General features: G+C 38.7%; 2 protein-coding genes across 2 annotated transcripts; one reads left to right on the top strand and one right to left on the bottom strand.

Annotated features, from left to right (window-relative positions):
• Positions 1-18: 18 nt before the first annotated feature.
• Positions 19-7,945, top strand: RIDA (reactive intermediate imine deaminase A). Its single transcript, XM_085302234.1, has 6 exons — positions 19-164; positions 3,753-3,858; positions 4,417-4,471; positions 5,459-5,527; positions 6,614-6,669; positions 7,170-7,945. Exons 1-6 carry the CDS (start codon positions 100-102, stop codon positions 7,230-7,232), a joined length of 414 nt encoding a protein of 137 aa, XP_085158360.1. The 5' UTR covers positions 19-99; the 3' UTR covers positions 7,233-7,945.
• A 5,992-nt stretch (positions 7,946-13,937) lies between these two features.
• On the bottom strand, positions 13,938-21,484 carry ERICH5 (glutamate rich 5). The gene is made up of 4 exons (XM_085298371.1): positions 21,430-21,484; positions 19,786-20,202; positions 17,618-17,734; positions 13,938-14,223 (listed from the first exon to the last, which is right to left on the bottom strand). The coding sequence occupies exons 1-4, from the start codon at positions 21,482-21,484 to the stop codon at positions 14,201-14,203; spliced, it is 612 nt and encodes a 203-aa protein (XP_085154497.1). The 3' UTR covers positions 13,938-14,200.
• Positions 21,485-24,810: the final 3,326 nt, after the last annotated feature.

Here is a 24,810-nt window from a genome sequence, read left to right on the forward strand (position 1 = left end):
TGCGCGYGGCGGCGCCGTGGGCGGGAGGCGGCGGTGCGAGGGGCGCTGAGGGCAGAGCGCGAGGGGGCGGTTGGCGGCGGTTGGCGGCGGTTGGTGGCCATGGCTTCCGTGGTGAGGAAGATAATCAGCACGGCCAAGGCGCCCGCTGCCCTGGGCCCCTACAGGTATGTCGCAGCTCGGGGAGATGCAGGAATGAGAGGCAGCAGGCTTTGCCGTTAGGGTTTCTAGCAGGCAAAACCCGGCACTGGCGGGTTTCCCAGCTGTAGTAAGTGGCGTTTGTGCGTGTCTACCAAAAAAAATATCAGATTGGGAAAATGATTTTGAAATCGGTGACAGGCAGCATGTGCGAAAAAATGCAAGGAAAAAAAAGATTCTYCCCCCCCCCCCAAAAAAAAAAAAAAGGAAAGAAAGAAAAGAAAAAACTCCTAATACAGGTGTTATATAGACAGGCGAGTCAGCAGTGGATCTGAACTCTAGAGGGGATGGAGAGTGAATGTTACATCTGATCCAGCCCGTGCTTGGCAGTTAAGAGAGTTGACAGACTGGGATTTCCAAATTGTCTCTTGCTTCGTATGTACAACAAGGCATTGTAATGCTTTTCAGTGTCAAAGCTGGTGGCTGTAAAAATAAGTGGGATGTTCTTAGGTATTTTCTCAAAGAACTTGTCAGCTGCAACAGTTCAGAACTTAAATTCTTTTTTAAAAAAATACCAGTTTTAATTGGAGAAAGGGTCTTCAGTCGTATTTGGATAAGTGGTCAGTAAATATTGTGCGCTATTATTTTGAAGGCACTGAGGGATTTTAACAGCATTTTCTAAGAACTTCTAATGCTGTGTTCTGACTCTTCTTCCTCACTGTAAACACAGTCCCCTTAGATTTTAAGTTTTCTCCTTCTGTCTTCTAGGTTTGGATTTCTTTTGCCTCAATTATTTTGAATTTGAGCTTTCTGAGCTTTGAACCTTTTGTATTCTTTATAGGAATTATAAAGATGGAGAAATAAAAATTCTAGGAGCAGAGACACCATTATTACATGAAGGTTAACTTCTATAAACTATGAATTGTTGGTGGATTGCAGCAGCGGGCTTGGCATCTGTTGCAGTTAAAAGAACATCTAAGACATAGGAAAGCAAGAATTCTTCCGCTGCGCACATACTAACTGGCCTATCCTTCACCATAGCCCTTCTTTTTTTGCTGTAGATTAACTGCATTCCAACTTCTTTTTGCTTGTTGATGATTTTTAATGAAATGCTCTTTATTGTACAGCCTGTAACTGCTTTGACGGGTCTATCATTAACTAAGTTTATCAGGTTCCAGTGAACTTCTCAAAGTCCAGTGAGCAAAAATTCACAAAAAGTAACTGCTGTGTTTCTGCCRTGGGATCTGAGCATGATAACAGAGTATTGAGGGCTTAAGTATGAATGAAGAATTTGGGTGTATGGGTTACGTTCTTCATTCTGCTCCAGCCCTTCAATATGCTTTCTGGTGACCTATTTTTACCATATCTTTGCATTTCCTTTACCTCATCCAATTTCTAGTAGTCTTATGTATAAACACATGTATGTGTACACAGCGGAGGTGTTGTTCTTGTATTAACAATCCTTTGAGGTTTTTTAARAAAATCTGATTAACTTTTACCGTCACTGTCTTTAAAGCAAATGTTTCTTAACTTCATCACTCTGATGTGTGATACCTTCCTAAGGTCATAATATCCATCCAGTTGTGCACTTGAGTGAACTGAAATCTGAATGACTTTTGGCACATTCTTAAATCTTTGCTGAATCAGAAATTAAAGAGTAGCTACAATTGACCCTAATTGTAGGAAACATCTGCAGCTAAAATGTGATTGGAATTTGTGTAGTTGAAGTCTGTGAGCATTGTATTTAGTTGGTGAATTATTAATAATATGAGTGAATAGGGGATGCTACTGATGAGTGTAGGAGGAGGTGAGGAGCAGAGAAGGGGACTCCATAAGATTACTGTAAGTGCTCATCTGACAGTTTTCAGAAAGCTTCTGCCTGTTTTTTTCCTAATTATTCATGATCTAGGATTGTCCGAAAGCCTCTGTTATTTCCTGTGTAATAAGAACAAGACAATCTCTTTTTTGAAGAGCTAGTGTTTTGCTGTTGCATGGAGAACTTGGCATCAAACTGAAGCAGAAGTTTGTGGTCTAATGGGCATGTGCCTCATACAAAGCAGGATGTTCTAGGAAAGAAAACAAAATAAAAGCAGACTTTGTGTTGTGTTCATATGTACATTATCAACAAGACTGCATCAACTAGATTGCATCAACTATAAAAACTTTCTTTTGCAAGTTTCTCTTCTTTACATTGTGTAGTTATGTCATTTACTCCAGTTTGGTAAGCTGTTGATGTCATGGAGAGTAATCATCAAATAAAGTATTTTACTACATCAGATAAATTACTGGCTCTTCTTTTTTTTTTTTTTTTTTTTTCCTCTTACGAAATTGTAGGAGTATATGAGACAGAGGTAAGAGGAAAGAGGAAAGATAGGAGTGATGGCACTGTACAGATTGCCTAAGCATAATCATTTTACTGAGTGCCTGAAGTAGATCGAGCTCCCTGTGAAGTCGATGGAGGGAGCAATTTAGAGAAGAAATCTATTAGAAGTGTTCTGTGAAGGAGTCTCTATCTATTGACTTTATAGGGAACTAACCTAATTTAGATGCACCAGGAAGATATCTGACTCTAGTCTGTATAATGTTAAGAGGCTTGTTGAACTATCAAAACAATACTTTTTCTTGTGGAATAGGAAGAGATAAGAAAAATTATGTTGACAAACCTCAGACATTTTGAAAGGAGCCCTTCTCTAGTTTCTATACAAATTATTTTAATTACCAACTCAAGAGAAGAAAATTATGTTGCTTGCATAATGTTTGCTAGGTGATTTGAATCTTGACTTTAATCTTTTAATGTCTTTGTGTAATTAAGCAACATTACCAATGACCAAGTTCAGCAAAAACACACCTGACACTTACATAAAAATGTTTTGCAGATAGTTTGAATTTTGCATTTGTCTGAACTGACTCTGCCAACAGGTCACCTAGGTTATTTGTTCAGAGGAAACTGCTGGGAATGGAGTAATCAGGGTTCTATGCTGACTGTCCATGGCTCTGGAGAAATACTGCCAGAAATCCAGTGTGTGAGGCTTTGCCTTACAGCTGTAACTCATTTCTCACAGTGTTCATTTGAGGAAGAAAATTATGAATTTAATAATCGCACGTGCTCTCTCTCTCTCTCTCTCTCTCTTTCCACCTTCCGTCTCCCCACCACCACCACCACTACCATTGCTGTGCAGGTGAAAGGTAGAGGAAAGGTATTGTCCACCTCTGTCAAACTAGAATGGGATATTTGGGCAGATGCAAGAAACATTTATTCAGCCTCCCCTCTGTGTTAGCTCTAGTCTGGAAGCTGTGCATCTGTGTTAGTGTTGTGTTGCTGTGCCATTGCCTTGTACCCTTTTGAGAGACAAGGCCTATAACTTCAAACATAAAGCCATGCTAATGTAGCAGTGTAGCCATAAGAGGCTCAATCCCAGCACTTCCAAAGCATAAGTAGAATGAGTATATGACTGTGGACAATTTGTGCATATATAACCTGACTCCTTTATCTTTCTGAGATACTATAAGATGTCCTTACAAGGGAGTGCTTTTAGAGGTGGATAATTAAATGTTTTGATTGAGAACTTACTCAGAAATGTTTTTCCCAACCTAAAATGTCACTTATTTTTTTTCAGCCAGGCAGTGCTGGTAGATCGGACCATGTATATTGCAGGACAGATTGGTATAGAACCTTCCAGCGGGCAGCTTGTCTCTGGAGGGGCAAAGGAAGAAGCTAAACAGGTAAGATATCTTCTAGCAATAAATTTGCAGTGGAGCTGGCATGCTCTCAGTTAAACATGAACCCATGAGGAATGGAGGTGSCTTAGACAGTACCTTTCACATCTTCCAAAATGAGGGAAAAGCAGGAGGGAAAATTCCATCTAAATCCTTGTTGTTTTCCACCCAAAGAGCTTGGATGCCAAGGCAAGAATCTGTATTTCATATAGGAAAGAGTCAATGCTTGTAATAAAGAATCAGACCCTCAGCAGGAAACCTAGCTTTGAGTTGAGGCAAGAGGATTTGTTCCTCCAGAAGCAAAGAGGATGTGTGAGGTAATAGATAGGATGAGATAGGGCTGCATCTTACATTCTTATTTAATGAGTGGGTGGTTCAATATTAGGAAGTTTCTTTTTATTATTTCATTTTTAAACTATTTCTTGTTTTGCTTGCCCACCGATTACTGTTGAAGGCTACCTGTTGAAAGTTAAACTATAACCATGGATGTAGTCAGGTTGCAATGCACACTTACTTTAATACAACACAGCTGATACTTAARGATTTTGTCTCATTTCTTGATAGGCCCTAAAAAACATGGGAGAAATCCTGAAAGCTGCAGGCTGTGACTACTGCAATGGTAAGTGCTGCTATGGTGGTGGCAAGTAAGTGACTTTTTTACCTGGATAAAAAAAAATGAAGTGACCTTTAAAGCTGATTGCTAAATATGCAGTTATCATCAATAGCTGGAAAAGACAAAAGGTGTCAGGAGTCTGGGTTAAAAAAATCAACATGCAMATCTTCTTTATATGATGGTAATCAATGGGTATCTGCCTTTCACTAGAAGTTCCTGCCTGTGGTACTAATATTTTAGCTCCAAACTGAGGAGGCTCAGCTGTAGATTGAGCTGCAACTGGCTACAGGCATTTTAAACATCCTAGACTTTACTCCAGGTAAAAGCAGGTCTGTAGCAATGGTGTTAATAATCTCAGCACCTTCAGCACCATTTTTTTAAGAGTTTTCTAATAGTGGAGCCAAATTAGGATTAATGTTGGTTTGGGCGGTCATGGATAAAAAAAGTCCTAGCACAGACCCTATCTTCAGGCATTTAATTGGGGAGGATTTTAGTGGCAAATATTGTATATGATATAATTTATTGCCAGCAGTTGGATTACAACAGCTTTTTAATTCACTTGCTTCATCAGTTTTGTGCCTCTTGGAAGAATTGGGCTTAGAATGAAATTTTTAGTAGATATTTTCAAAGCTGGTCAGGGATATCCRATTTTAATATGTACTGGATATCAGGATTTCTTAGGTGATTTGAAAGATCTCAGTCTGAAAAAATAATAAACTGATTCTTTATCCATGGTTCCTGAGAGTTTTTTAAAGGAAGTGATGTATTTACATTTTGGGATACTTAGCTATTTCTAAACTAGTAGTGAAATAGGCTGATTTAGTAGCTCTAACAGTCAGTATCTCTCTGCAGAACTTTTCAAAACATTAGACTATTTGAGATAAATATTTGGAATAAAAATACAGTATAAGTAATGCACTGAAGATTTTCAACTTTTGTATAAAATTTAAAGATCTGGATATCCAAAAATAACTGCAGTTATGTAATTTCTAGTTGTGAAGACTACTGTTTTGATGGCAGACATGAAAGACTTCAATGATATTAATGATATTTACAGACAATGTAAGTAGAGATTTTGTTTCTATTTTATCAGTATGGCTTGTAGAACAAGTTGTATTTATTGTAACTAAAGTGTGATAATGACTTAGATGATACAGTTTCAGATTCTTTAAGATTCTGGAAGAAACATAACATTAAAACAAATTAAAAGAATAMTGTATAATTAAGAAAAATGAACTTAGACTGAAGGAGGTGATTGCAGTGAGCCACGTATTGAATAAGAATTTGGGAGAGTATGCACATAGGTTTTTTATATAACTTTGGATTTTCATTAGATAGTGCTTATGAACTGTAAGAACTGATCAGCTGGATACGTGTTTACTCATTGCCCAACGCCCCTTGTACCTGTAACTCAGTAAAGTAGTTCTAGCTGTTCTTTGGCTTTRGCTTATTAATGTACTTTGTCAGTTCAGTGCAGTGAAACTACCATTTCTGAGCTTAGCATTAACTCTCACTAGTACAAGTTTCATGTAATGATGCAAAATAGCTCTTATATTGTGACTAGTGTGTGTGTTTTTATTTTTTTATTTTATTTTTTTTTCCCTGTTGTTTTAATACCCTTGAGCTCAAGGCCTATTCCTAAACAGAAGAATAGGTCAGGGCCTGCTTTGCAAGAGGCCACCTTTTTCCTCTTTCTTTGGTACGAGTAAAACTGACCTCGAATTTACTTTATGCAAATCTGGAGTCTTTGCTTGGGACTCTTTTGTCAGGGACCTCTTTCTCCTTCTTGCTGCTGTATGTGGAAGAGCCTTCTTCCACCCTCCAGTCTCTGCAATTGGATGATCACTGCTCCAATTTAATCTTTTCATGTTTAGCTGAGTTGTTGTTAAGGCTATGTCAGCAGAGTGAAAAATTATCACTAGCCTTTAGATCGTGTTTGTAGTTGCATTCCTGATGATGAATGATAGCTTGTTGAGGTATTAGAGCAATGAATGTCCAAACAATGGAGAAGAACTGGCATAGAAGACTATTTGTCTTGTAGCCTTSAACGTGAAACCATTCTACAGACTGCTTTTTGTACAGATTACTTTGAACTTTGTTTTATCAAGCAAAGATAAATGATTGGTGGATGTTCTGTTTAAATTACAGTTTTCAATACAAACTTCCCAGCCCGAGCAGCTTATCAAGTAGCTGCTTTGCCGAAAGTAAGTGTCACTTTTTGCTTACAAAAATCAATTTTCTGCAATTCTTTAGTTTTGGAAATTTCTGACAGCTTTTCTTAGGAATAGCTTCAAGAGCAATTATTTTGGTGGATAATCTTCTTAAGTATTTAGTTTACGTTTTTAAGTATACCAGTCTTATTCCCACATATAATAAAAGAGATCTGAAATGATGAGATATTTTTCTGTGTGGTGGAAGATGCCTACTACCCTAGAAATAAGGGGTTATAATACTTAAAATGAATTTTCAATATTATTTAACGTTGCTAAACTAGTAATAAAACCATCAGGAGTATAATCTCCTTCTAATGTGACTCCCTGTTTTTACAAGGTCATCTTCTTCTTCAGTGGTATAAATCCAGTTGCTTCAAGTTTTATATGTGTGTGTGTGTCTGTATATCTATATATGTGTGTATATATATGTATGTGTGTGTGTATGTATATCTATATATATTCCTAATGTTTCTTCATTGTTTTGTTCACAGGGTGCCCGAGTTGAGATTGAAGCTGTTGCCATTCAAGGATCCATCCAAGATGCTTCAGCATGACTATAAATAGAGACTGAATATCCTGCAATAACAATTTTAGATTCAGTTTCATTCCTACAATTGACTATAGGCAGTTACATACAGTTGAAATCATTGATCTTACCTAAGAAAGGTGCATTGGGACCTTACATTCTCTAAAATGCAGACTTGCAATTAGTTCTTTGTAAGGAAACCCTGAAGTCTATGGGAGCCTTGTGAAAATCAGTTCAGCTTGTTGCTCAGATTAGGGTGTCTGAACTTACTGCAAGTAGGGGCCTTATTTTATGATTATTATCTGAATATCTAACCATAAAGTACAAGTTTTTAGATGAATATATGACAGCTACACTAGCAGTGATCTGCACATGAAAAATTATTATTTAGTAAGATATAGTAACTATTTTAAGTAAGAARAAATGATAGAAATGGGAAAACTGTAGACCTTTGAACTTTGAATACATTTTTATTTCTGTATTTTGGGGAAATTTGCCATATTTGTTCTTGTGGAAATAATTACTTAAGAGAGTGAACACTCATTTCAGAAAGAAGAATATCACACTTTTCTGAAGTAATGTGCTAACATTTATAAATTGGCTGTAAACGAATCTCTTCATGCAACCTTATCCAGAGAATTCAATTTTCACTATAGCTTAATTAAAAAAAAAAAGGACTTTTAAGTTTATGATGAAAAATATCTTTTTTAATGAGAATAAATGATGATTGCATCTATAAAATGTGTTTGTGTCTTTTGGGAACAAGCTTTTCTCCTCCTGATTCTTATTTTTAAATAAGTGCTTTACATATTTATTTACTTGAGATTCAGTTCTGCCATTTTTTCAGGGCTATCATGCTTTTATACTCCATTACAAGAAATCCTTATCTTGCTTCTTCAATAAGAAATGTTTCAAACACACAAAGAAATAGATTTATTGCCGATCTCCTAATATCTAAGGATGAAAATAGTCTTCTAAGATAAGAAGCTTTCAGCTATAGTGACATTAGCAGTTCTGCCAGTTAAGAACAGAAGCATCATCTTGATAGAGCGTTTAAACAATACTGAGAGTCAGAGTGGTGATGTTACATTATCCCATCCCTTTGCCTTTATCTCCTAGCTAAACAAGTAGAAATGGATACTATGTTTTTAAAGAACTTATTTGAAAGTCAGATATCTCATGGTAGTCTAGATTTCTTGTCTTCCTCACAGGCATGTGCCAGAGCCCAATATCGGTTTATTCAGTGTAAATGAACAAAAATTCTCTTTGCTGACAGTCTGTTGACCTGAACATCTTTATGTTCTCTTCTGCAAAGATGGCCATCCAGTTTATACATAAACACACACACACACAGAAGACATAATGCTATGCCTTAATTTTCATTAAAAAAAGTAGAAATAGATTAAGGGGAAAAAAAGCTATACATGGGAACTTAGGGAATGTACTATTTCAGCTGTAGCTTTAACCGTATTAGGAGAGGGAGACCTGTAGGCTAGTCTATCGAGAGTCTGCTGTCATTGACAGCTGCACCAGAGTGCTGTGATTGACAGTTCCAGCATCCATTTCTAGTCCTATCTCTTCTTGTGACCAAACTTGCTCTGTTTTGGTAAGCCACAAGGCCTGACTCAGCACTGGATTTGTCGCTCCAGCATCCTTATTGCAGCGCTATAGCAGAAAGAGGGCATGATGCAGGTTTGCCAGTGGTCAAGTGACAGCGCTGTGGGCTGAGCTGCCTAACAACTTAAATCCAAACTACAGTTCTCCTATGTGCATATCATTTATTTTCTAAGCACAGTGTTAAAATGCTTATTGGTGATCATCTCTTACACACTTAATTGGTTAATGACTTTGTATGCTAAGCACACAAGAAAACTCCAGTATAGCAGCATTTCTTCATGCAGTTGCTATCTGCATACACCTAGTATCAGTATGTATCTTTAAATGTATTACTCATTCTGAACATCGTTCTACAAATAAACCTCCACAACAACCTTTTGTGAATAATATTGATCCTTTGATAAATTATAAAGATTCCACCAGTGGTCTCTTACCTTCCTGCTTGTCAGCCCTATCTAGGTCTCATTACTTTAGTTGCACTGTTATGATAACTGTATTTCATATTTTTCAGGCCTTTCTGGGATTGCTTTAGTAGTATTTAGGCAGTATTACACAGAAACTTGTGAAAATAGTCAGCCTTTCCAAACATAGCTTGAACTGGGTGTTTCTCCTGCTTTCCACCGAATTTATAATTTGTGTCTTTAAACAAAAGAGATCAATAAGCAGATTGTCACAGCAAGTATGTGCATCTGTGTGGCTTTTTATAGCCATATCTTGCTTTTCGTTATCTCTCAAATAGATAATTACCTTTATGACAGTCAAGGTAATGTATTTAATGTATCTGATGATAACTTTTTAAGCAACAGCTTTTGAAAAGTGCCTATATATGCCTTTTCTGCATGTAAGTTTTCTGCTCACAAATGCTATTAGTCCCAGCTTCTTTTTTGTTCTCTCTTTGGCTATACTATTCAAGTTTTTTATCTACTACAGCTCATCAGTAGTTCTTTCACTCAAGAAGCAATCCCAGCTAACAAAATAGAAACACCATCAGACTTGTTAGGAAGGAGTGAGTGGTAACATGACAATGACTTTATAGGAAACACTGAGCAAATGCTTGTTCAGTTTTGTTCATTTGGAATAATGTAATTGAATGGAGTTACATTATTTAAGCAGATTCCCAATTTATATTTTGTTTTTCTTTATTGCTTTTCTCAGATGTAATTACTTTGTTGGAATATATTTAACTTATTTGTAGCAGAATTAGTTGAGTTCAGCAGCAGCAAACATCGATAGCGTTGAAAATAAGCTAAGTTCAGCCTTGTATAGCTAGAGTTACCCCCTTAGCTCACCTTGTCACCACTGTGTAACCAGCTGCCTTTGCCTCTTTATCAGACTAAACCTAACACTAGATGGCAGTTTTTATTTATTTTTATTTTTTGATGTTGACTTGCCTGTTTGCTGTTTTAAAGTCCTTTATAGAACTCTTTTGGGTGCCTTTATTGGTACAGAGGGGTATGAATATACTACTGTTTTTTTTTTCCCAGCAACTTATAAACTGAGACTGAAATGCAAGAGAAGCACCTGTAAGAATGCATGCCAGATGCAACTCATGGGACACAAGAGAGACTTGCATTAAAAATGTTTGTATTAGTAAGTAGGTACAATTCTGCAAAAAGTCAGGAACAAAAATCCACTGTAAGTTTCTTTAGCTTTTAGTGGGGGAGCTGATACACATTCTTGAGCAAGTCGAGTCTAAATATGAATTCTTCCAGTAGAGGAATTCTAGAATAACTGAAATAAACATTTTTATTTATAGCTCTAACATAGCAGTTCTTAACATAAATGACCAGTCCTCCATATAGATGACAAAAACTTGTACTTTTTAAGCAGTGTTACATTACTTGATGTGTTTTTAAAGAAGGCAAAGCCCCATAATTCTCCTATTTGAGAAGCAAATATTGTGGATATCGCTTAGGTTTCAGTTCRTAAAAGTACATAAACATATATGAAATCATTTTAGCTGGAGCTAAGTTAAAAGTAGTCATTTTTGCTGAGTAGACTGAGCCACTACCATGCRTGATAAGTCGCAGTTCAGCTTGACATTAATTTCACCATTTAAAATGTGTTTCAGTCATATGTAACTATTAAAAACAAAACAGTTCATGTAATATATTTCTGAGATGCAATACTTAAATTAGCATTTTCTATCAGGCGCTTCTTTCAGAATTTTTTCCCCAAATAATTATATTCTCTATAGATTAAACAATACAAAAATCAAACTTCAGTACCTCATCTTAACAGAACTTTGTTAAAATGCACACCAAAACTTAGATTGCCCTAATCTTCTGCTACAAGCACCTCACACTTGCTGAAGTTTTCTTCTGAAAGCAGGTACATGCTAAGTGAAAGAGCAGACACTAGCAAGCCAGATTGCTAAATATATTCTGGGATCCTAACACAGCGTATGCATACACAGAGCCGATGCGATAATTTGGAGCCCCAGATTGACCTGCTCTAGGGCTATGTTTATTGGTCATTGAAAAGAAATTCCAACCAGAGATTTCTTGTTAGCTTGGTGCTTAAATTTGTTCCTTGTTAACCACTCCCTGTGGCATGGAATGATTACACCAGCCTTGGATGAAGCAAAAGGCTGAAGATTGTCTACGTTTTCATAAACATTTCTGAAGACGGGTTTGTATGTTGCTTATATTGTACTAGAGTATGYTGCTCCAGCTCTGGAGGTATAACTTGTAAACACAAACACTGGAGCATATCTTCTCATCCTTTAACATGGGAAAGCTCTTTGATCCACAGACCAATTTCTGCCCTTGGCAGTCCTTGATGGAGGTCTGCAGGGGTGAAAAACTGCACATATTTTGGCCYTTTATTCATGGTACATGATTCGGTAGCTTATGGAACATAAATACCTCTAGGCCCTAGTGGATAGTAATTGTCTTATTTCTCAAAGTAGGGATGTTCAGCAGAAGTCTAGCAGCCAAGTTTTGATCTTATGGTAATTTATGTGATGATTAATTTATGTGTCAGACGTATTTCAGCTTTCAGAAAGGAAAAGCTAAAATAGCTTTTATATCAGTTGTAACCACAAAGTGCATAAGGACTGAGATGTTGAGTCACTGACTGGCTTATATTCCTCTTGTTCCCAATTACAATTGTTTAACAGCTCAAAAAAGCTGAATGCTGAGATAGAAATGTCTTTCAGATAACAACAGTGGCTCTGCAGTGCACAGAAGCTCCCTTGTAGCATCATATTTTCTTTCCAAGTGCATCTCTTCTGCTGCTGTCAATATTATTGCTGTCATGGAATTGGTTTATACTTTACAGTTGTTCAATATAGCTGGTCAAACTATAACTCTTGATCTAACACACATCTTACAAGCAGTGAGCCTGGCTCCCCTGCCTCTGTTATTTCTTTAATTGGGAGCAGGACTGTGCTGACACAGGTGCTGGTGTCTAAGCCAAATCCCCAGTTTACAGGAGGAAACCAGCCACCAGGAGCAGCTGAAGGTCCATGATGGCCCCAGCTGTATGCTGAGCCTCTATCACCCCAAGGGCCCTGGTGCTGCTCCTTAGCTGGCCCCACCTCTCAGCTCTCCGGAGTGTATGGTATGTGTCTTAAGGCTCTTTGTCAGGAAATGATTTGGGTATGTAGACAAAAAGTTTGGCTACCTGTTTGAATTTTTAATTCCTGCTTCTATGTCAATATTAGATGCTTAATAGGACTAATTGYTTTCCTTAARTTYTCTAATATAGAAGGCTRGTAAAAAAGCTAAAAACAAKCCTCTGCAACAGCCACTTACAAAAATCCTTWAAAAAAAAARCATATGTGTTTTGATTATAAAAGTTTATGGTTCTCTCTTACAGGCAACGTTAGTAGGTGACCTTAAATAAAATGGAGATGTCTGTAGAATGATCAGACTGCTGATAAGCAGAAACTCTTAGATATAGGGATATAGCTAAAGAATATCAGATGAATTAAAATCTGATAAGCCAGGGATATAAATTAAATTATTTAATACAAACCAAASTCAGCTGGAGTCATATGTGCATGTGCAGTACAAAAGTTAGTTCTTAGAGGGGATTTTATAATTTGCTGGTGGTAGTAAAAAAAACTTTGTGAAGTTCTTTTTATGCAATAAACCTAATAAAATAGCAACATATGTTTGGCCTTTTTAGGTAACTGACCCTTTCTCCCTGACTGCAATATTCTACTTTCTCATGCCAGAGAATACTGTAAAGGCAGTTCCTAATAATAATATATAGTCCCTTTGCAACATTCTCTGTCAGAACAAATTTCTACTCTCTATTAGATCTGTAAGACCAATTATCTTCAGGGCCTGTTTTCACAGGATTTGTTTGAGGGTTTTGCCATTCAACTTCAACTCCAAAATGATTATTTAGCATAATGGAAACCACCAAGAAAGTCCCTCATGGTATACCTCTTCTGCAGTACAGGACTATAGGGAAATACAATAGATTATCTCTCCTTCGGGAACAGGCTTATGTAAGTCTGTGGTTAGAAATCTGTTTTAGAAGCCACAAATGTATACTAGGAGCTATGTGACTAAAGACAACTTAATAGCAGCATGAATGTTAACAGCTGTGAAGTTATCTTTTCAAGTGTGCCAGAATTTATAAGACTAAAAGAACATGCTCATAGTTAAATATCTTCTCACTGTTTTGCAAAAATTATCATGTAAGTTATACTATTGTTCTTTCAATAAATTTGTGTTTAAAATGAAGTTTGACAGAAAACACCCACATGGTTACTGGGTATCACACCCTCTGCATGTTTCATTTTCTGAAGAAATGAYCACTGCATTTAATTACAAGCTAGTAAATAGGTACTCTCGGGTTCCATTGCTCTGCATGCCATATACTGGAGCAAATCCACACACCAGGTGTCCAGGACTTCCAAGAAATTATCTRTGTGTACAGAAGTTCATAGCACTAAGACTTTCATTTCTGACTCACACTACCATTAAAAAGARAAAAAAAAGTGCTATGCTACATTTTTTATTCTATATAATGTTGGTTGAAGGTTTCAAAGGTCTCATGAAGGTGTCTACTCAGGTGTCTGAGGTGTCGACTCATGTTTTAAGTTAATTATCTGACCTTGGGAAAAAGTCCTAATTGAAAACAGAATGAGTAYACTGTTGTCAGAAAATTATCCCACTGTGCTAGCAGCGTACCAAGGCACTCTGTGGCAGGAGATGAAAGTTCAGGCATTTCAAACACTTGAAGTCTTGGCAGCTTGACCTCAAAAAAATATATAGTATATAAAACTTTTCCTGCCTYTTATTYGTGTTTGTGGCAAAGTCCATAAAAACTTTTCTATTTTCCCAACCCAATAAAATTAAGGAATGTTCATGAAGACAGAAGAGCAGGTCCAAGAAGAGGATGTCCCTATAGACATAACTTCTATTCCTCGTTATTAGCTGTCTCTGAAATGGAAAAAAAGTTAACRGTTAAATCAGGATACAAATTCAGATTCAACACATCCTACAGGAATATGAAAGTTCCCTGGAAGTATCACAGCCTCAAGGGGTTATCTGCTCCTCTGCAGGCTCTGTAAGGACATTGTGTGTGAACTTAAGACGCTAACATCAGCCATCTCTGCTTGCTCTTGTTCCATCCCATTCCTGCACAAACTTTTTCTTACAGACACTAACATCATTTATGTAAATTCTGGTTACGCTGCAATAGTCTCATGCTCCTCTCCAACCAACTGCTTTTTCTCYTAACTTTTGAAAGCACCAGATAATTTCAATCACATTTGACACAGAGGCAGACATCTCATTAAATCTTATTCATATAAGGCCAAGAGGCAATGGGCACAAAATAGAAACACAGGGAATTCCATGTAAACATAAGAGAAACTTTTTTACTCTAAGAGTGGTTGAATACTGGCACAGGTTGCCCAGAGAGGTTGTGGAGTCTCCATCCTTGCAGATATTCAAAACCTGACCAGATCTGATCCTGGGYAACCTGCTCTAGGTGACTGTGCTTGAGCAGGGGGGCTGCACCAGATGATCTCCAGAGGTCCCTTCATCAACCATTTTGTGATTCTGTGATAATGTCTCATCCAGCAATTGCTCCCAGTCTCTGTGACCAGCTTGTCTTGCCCATCAGCAGCAGGCATAAGGGAGAAGTCAAACTGCCTCTCTGTAAAAAGGAGTCTGTGAGTTAATTTGCATGAATAATGCTAATATTGTATGAAAAAAAATCCTTTYGTGGTTATGAATTCACCATGCATTTAGTGTAACCAAACACACCCTTGTTCAGAGATAAACCTCAGCTACCTTTAGAGCACTGTTTATTTTGCATTGATGATCAACTAATATCCTTTAAGTCATATCCTCTCAGAGACAAGGATCTGAATATATCTGATTTCTCTTAATTTAAGAATTTTTCCATTCCTCTTAGTGTTCTTGTGTCCCTGCCCAGAWTTTTTTTTTCGTTCTTCAACATCCTTTCAAGATGGTAAAATTGCTCTGTTATACAACAGTAACTTAAATGGTCACTGTTCCATTCTTAACATTTCTGGCCCACAGCTGTTCACAGAGCTGTCCACATTGGTATGCTCCTATCATTTGAAATGTATTACAAAATAAAAGCAGGGCTGTTTGTTTTGCTTCCTTAGAAACACTATTGGAAAAAATATTGCCAAAGCAGGTAAATACAGGAATTTTATTTCATTAAAACTGTAATTATCACATGATGAAATCTCTTAATCTTGAGGAAGAGGATTCTATCATTCTTTGAGGTTTCCTGGAAGAAAATCAAGTGCTGTGCTGAATTCCTAGCAAAGACTTCTCTAGTTTTGACCCCTGTAGAAAGCCCCCTCACAAGAGATTAAGAACAAATTGAATGAATAAACTTTTCTGGACTTCAGAGGCAAAACTATAGTGCATACAATTAAGAAAACTACAACAGCTAATAATAGCTTTTTTCACAGGTTAGCTTAAAAATAACAATATATTGGTCTAATTTGTAGACTGCCAGATCAATTACTAAACAGCTGATAAGCGGCAGGGACGTGAGTGCCTGTTTTTTTTTTTTTTTTTTTTTTTTGGTCACTGCTTACCTAATTCCACTTGACTAATAACTAGGTGATGTAGGCACATATGCTTTGTGCCTGTATTCGTTTTCTAGGCTGTGGCACACACAGTGAAAACCATTTTCCTTAGTCCTATAGCAAAGGTGTTACATACTGGCTTGCAGTCAGTGCCAAAACAAGATGGCACAGGTGCATCTACTGCTTACTGCAAAACTCAGCGAATAATCCTCTTGCCTATGAGTTTTGTGGACAGCTAAGATAAAGCAAATGCTCTTGGACACAGTTAAGATGAAGACTCAGCAGTGCCAGCAGGTATAAATGAGACAGAATGCTGCTCTGAACTGCTCTGCAGAACAGTGGTTCTTCATACTTTGTCCTGCAGTCCTTCGTTTAAGAATTTCTTACATGGCTGCCCCCTGCAAGGCAACCCTTGCAAATATTCAGTGTCTCCCCACTCTGAGAAGAGTTTTACAAGACCCTTTTTCTCCACCAATTAGAGGAAGTGGCCTTTCAGACCCTTTCAAATGCTGATTTCTGGGTCTTCCCAGGAACACTTGTACCCTGCAGCAGTTTCCAAGCTTGATGTTTCCCATTTATCTCCTACCAGCTGAACTCTGCCTCCTCACAGCATACCAGCTAGGATGGAAGACAGAGGTAACATGCCTTCCTCATCTGTTTAAGGAAGCCCTCACCCCTTTTAATCAAGGGTTCAAAGGCTAGTGCATATATAAACACTGGAAAGGCACCAAAGACCTCTTACTACAAGTGCAAGAAGTTCACCTGGAAGCCACAAAAGGTTTGGGTGTAAGATACCCTTTGCTCTTCTTGCTGAAGCTGTTCTCTTCTGAATTACAATACTCACTAGTCCAGAGAAACTGTGAGCATAGCTGTCCAGTCCAGGCTACTGGTGAGGATATTCACCAGAGCGGGGAGAGGATCTGGACTTCAAACCTTGCAGTAATGTTTGCTGGTGGAAGGGAAGAAGGTGTCTGCACTGCCTGCTCTTCCTTTTCCAGGTTCTGGCACTGCCACTGGTAACCACTGTCACCTTAGGTGTGACAGTACCCAAAGGAATCTGTCCTTATGTGGTGGAATCACAACAAATAAGCAGAAGATCCTCAGTGAATACTGAGGAGGAAGAAATGACTTCTGCAGAAAGACTGTGATGATAGAAATGGGAACATAATCTGAGAGTCTGCTGAAGAAAGAGTCCTATGCCCTCACACTCTTCTTTTAACTGGTACAAGTATTTCCAAACTCACTTTATTTGGCTGGTGGCTTTTTTCTTCCCACCATGTGACTGCATTGGCTGTGGAATGTGCTTTGACCCTGCACCACACTGCTGACTTCAGCTGGTAACAAAAACCAAGGGGATCTAAAATGAATGTCCAGCACAAAGCAGTGTTAAGCTGTTAAACTCATAAAAACAATTTTGGCAAATAATAATGAGCTGAGTCATGATTTTAACACAGGTTTTTATTTTCTAAGACTACCTGTTACAGTCTAGCATTTTCCTCTAATGGGGGTAATTTATCACTGGTGAGACTCATGTATTATATAAAGAAGACCCATGTAAAGAGCATGACTTATAATTGTTTGCTTCCAAAAATATCTCTTTATGTAAATAAACAAATTTATGACTATTTTGCTTTAAAATGCAGAAAGCAGCAGCTGTTCACCAACAGGAAGATGACAAAGATGTTTTCATCAGTGATAGCACAGCTTTTCTGTCTCCTGAACAGCAACACATGCAGTYCTTCACTCCTCTGTCAACATACCTATCTCTGTCGCTGCTGCATCATCCACAGCTTCTCCTGTTTCTTCTTCTTTTGTTTCAGACCCTTCACTTACTATCTCACTGAGCAGCTCAGTTTCCACCTGTTCTCCCGTCTCACCTGGGAACAGTAACCATGGAGATCAAATTAGGATCCACTGAAAAAAGCACTGGGTGCCCCAGCTCCCTTCTGCAAAAACTGATTTTGTTTAGCCAACCCTCTAATGCCCTTTACAAAGGTATCTGCTGCATGAATCAGTAGGGAACAAACATGAAATTCCCAGTCTCTTTCCATCATCCAAGTATAAGCAGGCTTCATGCCCATAAAATTCTCCTGACACTTTTACAAAATGCCCTTGACACTCCAGCCAATATAGATCACAAGCACCATTTCTGTTCCAATTATTTTTCTTAGGTAATGAGAGTTACTCTACATATGTGTGTTTTCATCCAAAAAAAAGAAACAGAACAGAAATAGAAAACATGGTAACCTGCCATTCTAGTTCAAGTTATACTTCACCTAGGAAACTGCTACCTAATTAATCATCCCTCACGCAGCTACTGCGGAATAAAGGAGAGCAAGACAAGTGCTATGTATCCTGTGCACCACAGCATAGAAATGGAAGGCCCCTTCTTCATCACATACCTCTTGGAAAGAAAATGTGCACAAGAGCCTGTGGGATGTTATTCCAGTCTTGMAAAAAATAATAGAAAAACTGTACAGAGTTTTTCCAAGAGCCCTGTTCGCTTGCCCTGCAAGTGGCGTGCATTGCTTAGTGATTCAAAACCACATACCTATTCTTCAGGCAAACAATCAATTTTAAACATGTTTTCATGTATATAAGGTCATACAACATTGTTCAGAAGGTACTGTTTTGCCTCCAGTACTGTGCCACTATGCTTATAAAAGGTAATTAATGGATTAATGAAATTGGGATTGTCAGATGGGCAAGACTACACATTTTACAGCTGAGCATCCAGTCCCTTACTGCTTACATAAAACAAGACTTTGTTCCAAATGATAGATCTCCAAATGAGATCTCCAAATTCTTTTGAAAAGAAACACATGGGAGGACAAGACAATGTCCACAGCTCAACTACTGGGATTTGGATAGTTAGATATATACAGCTGGTTCACAGATGTGCACAGTAAAGCTTCATGGTTAAGCAATAGCACATGAATTGGCTCTGGGCTTCACATAGATCAGTCCTTCTTCTGTGTTTTGCACTTCTTCAAGGTGAATGTGCAGTGAGGAAGGCTGCTGGTACTATGTTTCCCTGCAGAGATATACTTCTCATGTACTTCACCTGCTTATTGCCTGAAGAAATGCTTCTCCAGGAAGTATCCAGTTCCTCACTGAGCTGCTTCGTACTGTTTAGAAGAAACCTGAYTCCTCCCATAAAGCATTCACCTTTGGGGTGCATGGTGAGAGAGAGGGTTATGTCCCCCATGCACTGCCCCAAAGATAAGCACCATCTCTGACAATGAGCACACCTCCCCCTAACTTCACAAGATACCTTGAGCATGTTGTCCCCAACGTGCAACATTTGCCAAGCAGAAATACCTGTTGTCTCAGGTAACAGTCCTTCTTCACTCGGCCTTCCTCCAGAGCTACTCATCTCCAAGCATCTTTGAGAAGCCCAGCCCCATCTACTTTCACTTCCATCCCTACTCTGCTTGTTCAGTAGCCAGCCCTCTAAGAAAGACTGTATATGCCAAGGATGCATCTACAAGCTGCTTTTTCTTCTACCATTAGACACCTATCAGACACCACCATCAGGCATAGAGACAGTTGCTTTATCATTAAAGTATGTAACTAAGTAATAGAGCCTGTGGTCTCTGGAAATATTAAGCAACGTCTCTGAGCTACATATAAATACAACATTTAAATGAGAGATATGGTAGGGCATTTTATCTGCCAAGAACATAGAACATGAAATGAAGTAGCAGAGATAGGACTGGAAATTCTGATTAAATTTATTACAGCTTAGACTTGTGAGTCTGAGGCTTTTTCAACCATGTTTTTCTACACTCTACATTGTACAGACTCTGCAGAGCAAATTCTGACTCTGGAAGCTCATGTGAGTCTCTCACTAAAGCCAAAAAGACACTCACACAAGCCTCTGGAGGTATAATTCGGTCTCCTGAATTTACAAAAGCACCAGTATTACCCTCAATGAGTTGGTCCTCTTCAGTAATATGTTCTTTCTTGATGATTTCCACTACAGAGCTGTCATTGCCCTCCACCAGCCCACTGCTCTCCGCTGGTCCTGGCATTGGTGACCCAGTGTCTTCCGCTGGCGCTGCTGGTGAAGGCCCAGTGCTCTCCTCTTGCCATGCAGACAGCAGCCCAGTGCTCTCCTCCGATGCTGCAGGCAGGGGCTCAGTGCCCTCTGGCTCCTCCCTTTTGTTGACTGAATCAATCTTTTCTTCTAGTGCTGGAATGAGAACCATCTCCTCTCCTGAAAGATGCTCTCCTGGTTTTATCTCCTTAGAGGCAAGACTCACATCTTCTGCTGGGTCCAGCTTTGTTTGGTCAGGTATGGTTACATACTCATCTGCAATTGGAATATTTTCACCTGATGATGCTTTTATTCATGGTAGAGTATGAAATGAAAAAAAGAGGGARCACGGATAATTAATGAGCGGGCATTTGAACTAGGTCAGAACTAGACTCCCAGGGGACGGGGACCACACAAGCACTGCAAGTCTGACAGGTCCTACCTGGCTACAGACATTACTCCCTCACCGTATCTGCTACTCCCCCACATATCCAATGGAGGGTGGCACTACTATTACTCAGAAAAGAGTTTGGCTTGATGCACAGAAGATATATTTATACAAAGAGAGTGGATGTGCTTAGAGTCAATATCTTATTATGTTTTTCCTTAAGGACCTGAAACATGCAGAAGTTGTGCTGGACATGTGATGCTATTCAAGGAAGCAACTTTCTCCTCYCCAAATCCCAAGCTGTTTGCTGAGCAGTAACTGCTTCCCTGGCTACTATTATTGGCACCTATGGATGGGCTGACATACTTCTTTTTTTTTTTATTTTATTTTTTGCTAAAAGGAAAAACAGTGGAAAGAACTTTCTCATACCAGAGGATGAGTGTGCTTGAGCACATTATCCCCAGTGCAGCTACACCCTACCTGCGACCAATGGACAGAAGAGTAAGTAAACGAAAATTGTTGAAGTTGACTTTGCTGTCCTACACATTAGTAACCCTTTGAYTGTTGCCAACCACAGAAGAGCTTTAGGAATTTGATTTAAATAGTAATAATAAAAAAAAAAGCCCAGGTCTTTATTGCCTCCATTTCCTAAAACAAAAAATGGTTTGTATTTTAGAGGCTAAACTATCATACGTACTACGCTTTTTCTAATTAAACAGTCAGTAACAGAAAGCCCGAGCTAATCCAAACTTCTGATTCTTYCATGTATGATCAAATTATCGGCTAAGTAAAGCAATGGGTCTTTTCATCAGAYGAAATTTAAGGATAAAAAAAATGACAAAATTCCTCTGACAGGTATCTGATTGTTGGAAGACTCAGAAGGAGCTATGTATACCTATCAGACTGATTTAGTAACCTTCTGATTAAATTCAGTTCTACAATTGCTTGTACTTAACAAGGACTGCACAGGAACTGTCAAGATGTAAACACTCACTGGGAGTCTGTGCACAAAATCTGTTAATACAGTAATGACAAGATCTGGACAAGTTGTGTTTTCTGGGAAAATGATGATCATGGTGTCAAAGCTTGTGAGCAGAACGATGGGTACTTCTTGCATGACGTATGAGCAACTCAAAATCCCTTACCAGCGCTGTGAGTGGCAGCTGCCCAGCAAGCTGCAGTGGTAAGTGTGCTGCCCATGGCAGCACTTCTTGGGCTGGCTCTTCCCCCTGCTCGAAATTCAGATTTATCCTCAGAGCCCCTCCGGGAGATGTGACTCAAGATGTCCCTCTCAGACCCTCCAGCATGGGGATTTAGCCCCTACAGTGGCAGTCAGAGGCAGCAGGCACTCAAATGTTTTTGTGGTCCTAGCCCTTAGCTACCTGTAAGTTATTTTAATCTGTATGCTAGCTGGATGTCAGTAAAGCTAACCGTCGCAACACAAAGCTTCAAGCCTACAGTATGTTTGTTGATTAGAGTATTGCTATTAGCTGTATCACGGTCTACTTGTAACCTGGCATTGGGATTGTGCCTGTTACAGCCTCATAGATCAAAGAATAGCGATGCCTGCCAGCTTACCTTTTTAAGCTTTCTACCTTTTAACGTTCTAAAACAAATGTAGAAATTGTAAAAGTTGGTGGCCATGATTTAAATTTTTTTTTAAGGGGGACAGATAGCTCTTGAAGACATAAAACCCAAACTCATTAAATACAAAAAATGTTTACACAAAACAGATTTGTTGCTATGTAGAGGTACTGTTGTTTATAACACAACTAGAAAAAAGGAGGTAAGATGAGCCGTACAAGCCAGGTCCGCGATCTGCCCAGCCCAGCAGCCTGCCTGCGCTGGCACCAAGCGCAGCACCAAGCGTGGTGGTGGTCAAGGAGGAGTGAGCTGGTGCCAGCCCCGTGGCAGTCCGTTCGGGACGGTCTTCTGCAAATCTGACCAAACCCTTTCTATCCATTTATGCTCTTGGCCTCCACAGCCAACAATGGCAACAAGTTCTGCAGTTTACTGATCCCCCCTGTAAAACTTACTTGTGTTTGTTTTAAGCCCACTACTAGTAAATTCAGCAAGTGATGTAGTTCTTATATTACGAGAAACAGTAAATTATATTTCTGTATTTACTTTCTCAAGACCTCTGTCACACCCTATCTTCCAGGCACTGTTTCCTAACACAAAGCTCAGTTTGGAATCACTTTCTGAAAACAGATACCCAGTCAAAATACCAGTAAACAAGTCTTCAACTTGGCAAGAAACTGTGCATAGTGTTTTCACAGGACAAGCTCTTTCTAGACAGAGCTGTTGGTGATTACGGGCTTTTGGCCTGTATTTTCCAAAGGGATCAGTGACTGCACACCTGTCCATCCTGTGCTCGACTTTGGAGAGCTTCTAGCGCCAGGTAGCAACACTGTGGAAATTGCACACCTTGAAGAAGCCTCACAATGGCTGGTCTAAGGATGGCTAAAAAAATATCATATGCTTAGAGCAAGAGACTTGATCCTTTCCCTTTTTATTTTTTAGACATTTACACACTTCTGACACCTTCTCCTTGCTTAGCACCAGGTGGACAAGGAACATTTAAAACTCATACACAGAAATAAGACAGCCAAGAAAACTAGCATGTTATAGAAGTTTTCAATTGGCGCTACCCAGTAAAAGAAACTTAATCAAAAAAACTATTACTAGGAGTCCCCTGCATTTCCTCTAGAAGTCAGACGTGTAACATTCAGCTAACCCTCTCTTCAACAAGACTCTTTATATAAATTGGATTATAAAATACTATTATGCAATGTGAGATCCACACTGTCGGAAACCCTTAAAGCATTCCTCTGCTCTCATTTAAAATACAAAGAATTCTCTAATACAGGAGAAATAAATCCTCCTGGTAATCTGTTCAATATCTTTATCCCCAAGAAGAATAAACATCATGGGGCCATCGGCATTTTTAGGATGCCTTGTAGTTTTATTTTTAAAGCTCTTATGTTTATTTTCTCTGCCATAAGACAATTCCTCCTGATAAAATAGTAAAAAGCACAGTGAATGTGAGTGAGACATACCCACAATATTTTTACCTCTGCCAGTAACTGCCTTTTTCCTTTTTGAAAAAAAAACTCAAAATTTTGTGAATTACATTTCAGTGGGCATTACATTTCATCTCTTTCAAAATATCCTTTTCTAATAAACTAAATTACAAAACAGAAAACATATCTGGCTGGCAATATTCCCCCTAACAGGAATATTCAGCTCTGATAACAAAATGAAGTTTATCATTATCATGACACTAATTTAAGTATCCAGTGTATTTCATAACCTACACTAAAACCAACAGGTCTCTGAACAGATTTCAGTATTCAGACTCAGTTACTTTAGTTGCCTCTCAGAGCCTGTCAGTGTTCTTGTGCAGAGCATTAATATTTTTCAGTTAGAGGATGAGAAAGCAGAAGAATTTGGTCTTGGTACATTAATAAGGTGAACGAGACAGCAGGAAAAATATAAAGACATTTCTGCCAATATTTTCAAGGGGCTCTTCCACACGCAAAAGCACACTAGCTCTGTAGTGTCACGTACAGCACTCTGGAAACACCCCCTACACCCTGCAATCATCTCTGCAATCACAACAAATCCTAACACTGTAGGACAACAAACGAAAAATAAACCCATACATAAAACTTTGATTCCACGGTCAGAGCAACAGCAGTAGCGGAGTGATACTCAGAACTAAAAAATACAGAAAAGAAATTCATTAGAATGAAATACAAACAACTTTTATGCATTTTTCTTCAGGATATGCCATATTGGAGGGACCAACATTTACAAGTGCGGCATTTGGGTTCTCATAGAAAGGGTTTCCAAGCTTCCCTTTGAGCAAAAAGCCAAATGTAATAATTATGAAAACAAAGTATTATTTAATATTTGACTTGCATTGAGTAGCAAGGATGTTCTTATGGCAGGTGTTCCTATAACAACACCCCTTGCTCCCTAAATTAATCTGCTGAGACTTGAGCTGCATCGAAGTCACCGGTGTATTGCTGTTGCTTTAAACCTTTAAACAGGGCCGGGATCGATGTACAAATTTAACATGAAAAGGGAAGAACTGCAGGATCAGGTCTGGCTAAGTTGATAATTATTTTAAAGATATATAGAAAAAAAAACATTGAATTTGCGGGGTGTTATACGGAAGAAATAACAACAGGCTTAGGGCTTTAAATTAGGAAGAAACTGGATGAGAATGAAAACAGTTACTGTAAAAACAACTCTGGTTAAAAAAAAAGAAAAAAGAAAAAAAGAAGGAAAAAGAAGAAAACAAAAAAGAAGAAAAATGAGAAAAAAAAAGAAAAGAGAAAAAAAAAAGAAAAAAGAGAGATTATTCACGAAGCGCAATTTCGTCCAGAACACCGGCTGAACTAAGAGCCCCGAACAACGCCGCCCGCCGGGCTTTTCCCTTCCCGCCGTCCTTCCCTGCCCTGCCCAGGACGCGCGCCCCGGCCCCGGCCCCGGCCCCGGCCCCGCACCGTCCCTTCTGC

This window comes from Rhea americana, unplaced genomic scaffold (assembly GCF_003343005.1).
Source record: "Rhea americana isolate MKP2758 unplaced genomic scaffold, rheAme1 scaffold_0, whole genome shotgun sequence".
NCBI lineage: Eukaryota > Metazoa > Chordata > Aves > Rheiformes > Rheidae > Rhea > Rhea americana.

Coding starts and splice junctions, on each gene's coding strand:
- ERICH5 (XM_085298371.1), bottom strand. CDS start 21,484: ATGGGCAGCACACTTACCACTGCAGCTTGCTGGGCAGCTGCCACTCAC. Junction 17,735..19,785: donor AGAGGACCAACTCATTGAGG/GTAATACTGGTG, acceptor TACTGTTCCCAG/GTGAGACGGGAGAACAGGTG. Junction 14,224..17,617: donor TGCAGCAGCGACAGAGATAG/GTATGTTGACAG, acceptor TTTCCATTTCAG/AGACAGCTAATAACGAGGAA.
- RIDA (XM_085302234.1), top strand. CDS start 100: ATGGCTTCCGTGGTGAGGAAGATAATCAGCACGGCCAAGGCGCCCGCT. Junction 165..3,752: donor GCTGCCCTGGGCCCCTACAG/GTATGTCGCAGC, acceptor ATTTTTTTTCAG/CCAGGCAGTGCTGGTAGATC. Junction 4,472..5,458: donor AGGCTGTGACTACTGCAATG/GTAAGTGCTGCT, acceptor TGTAATTTCTAG/TTGTGAAGACTACTGTTTTG.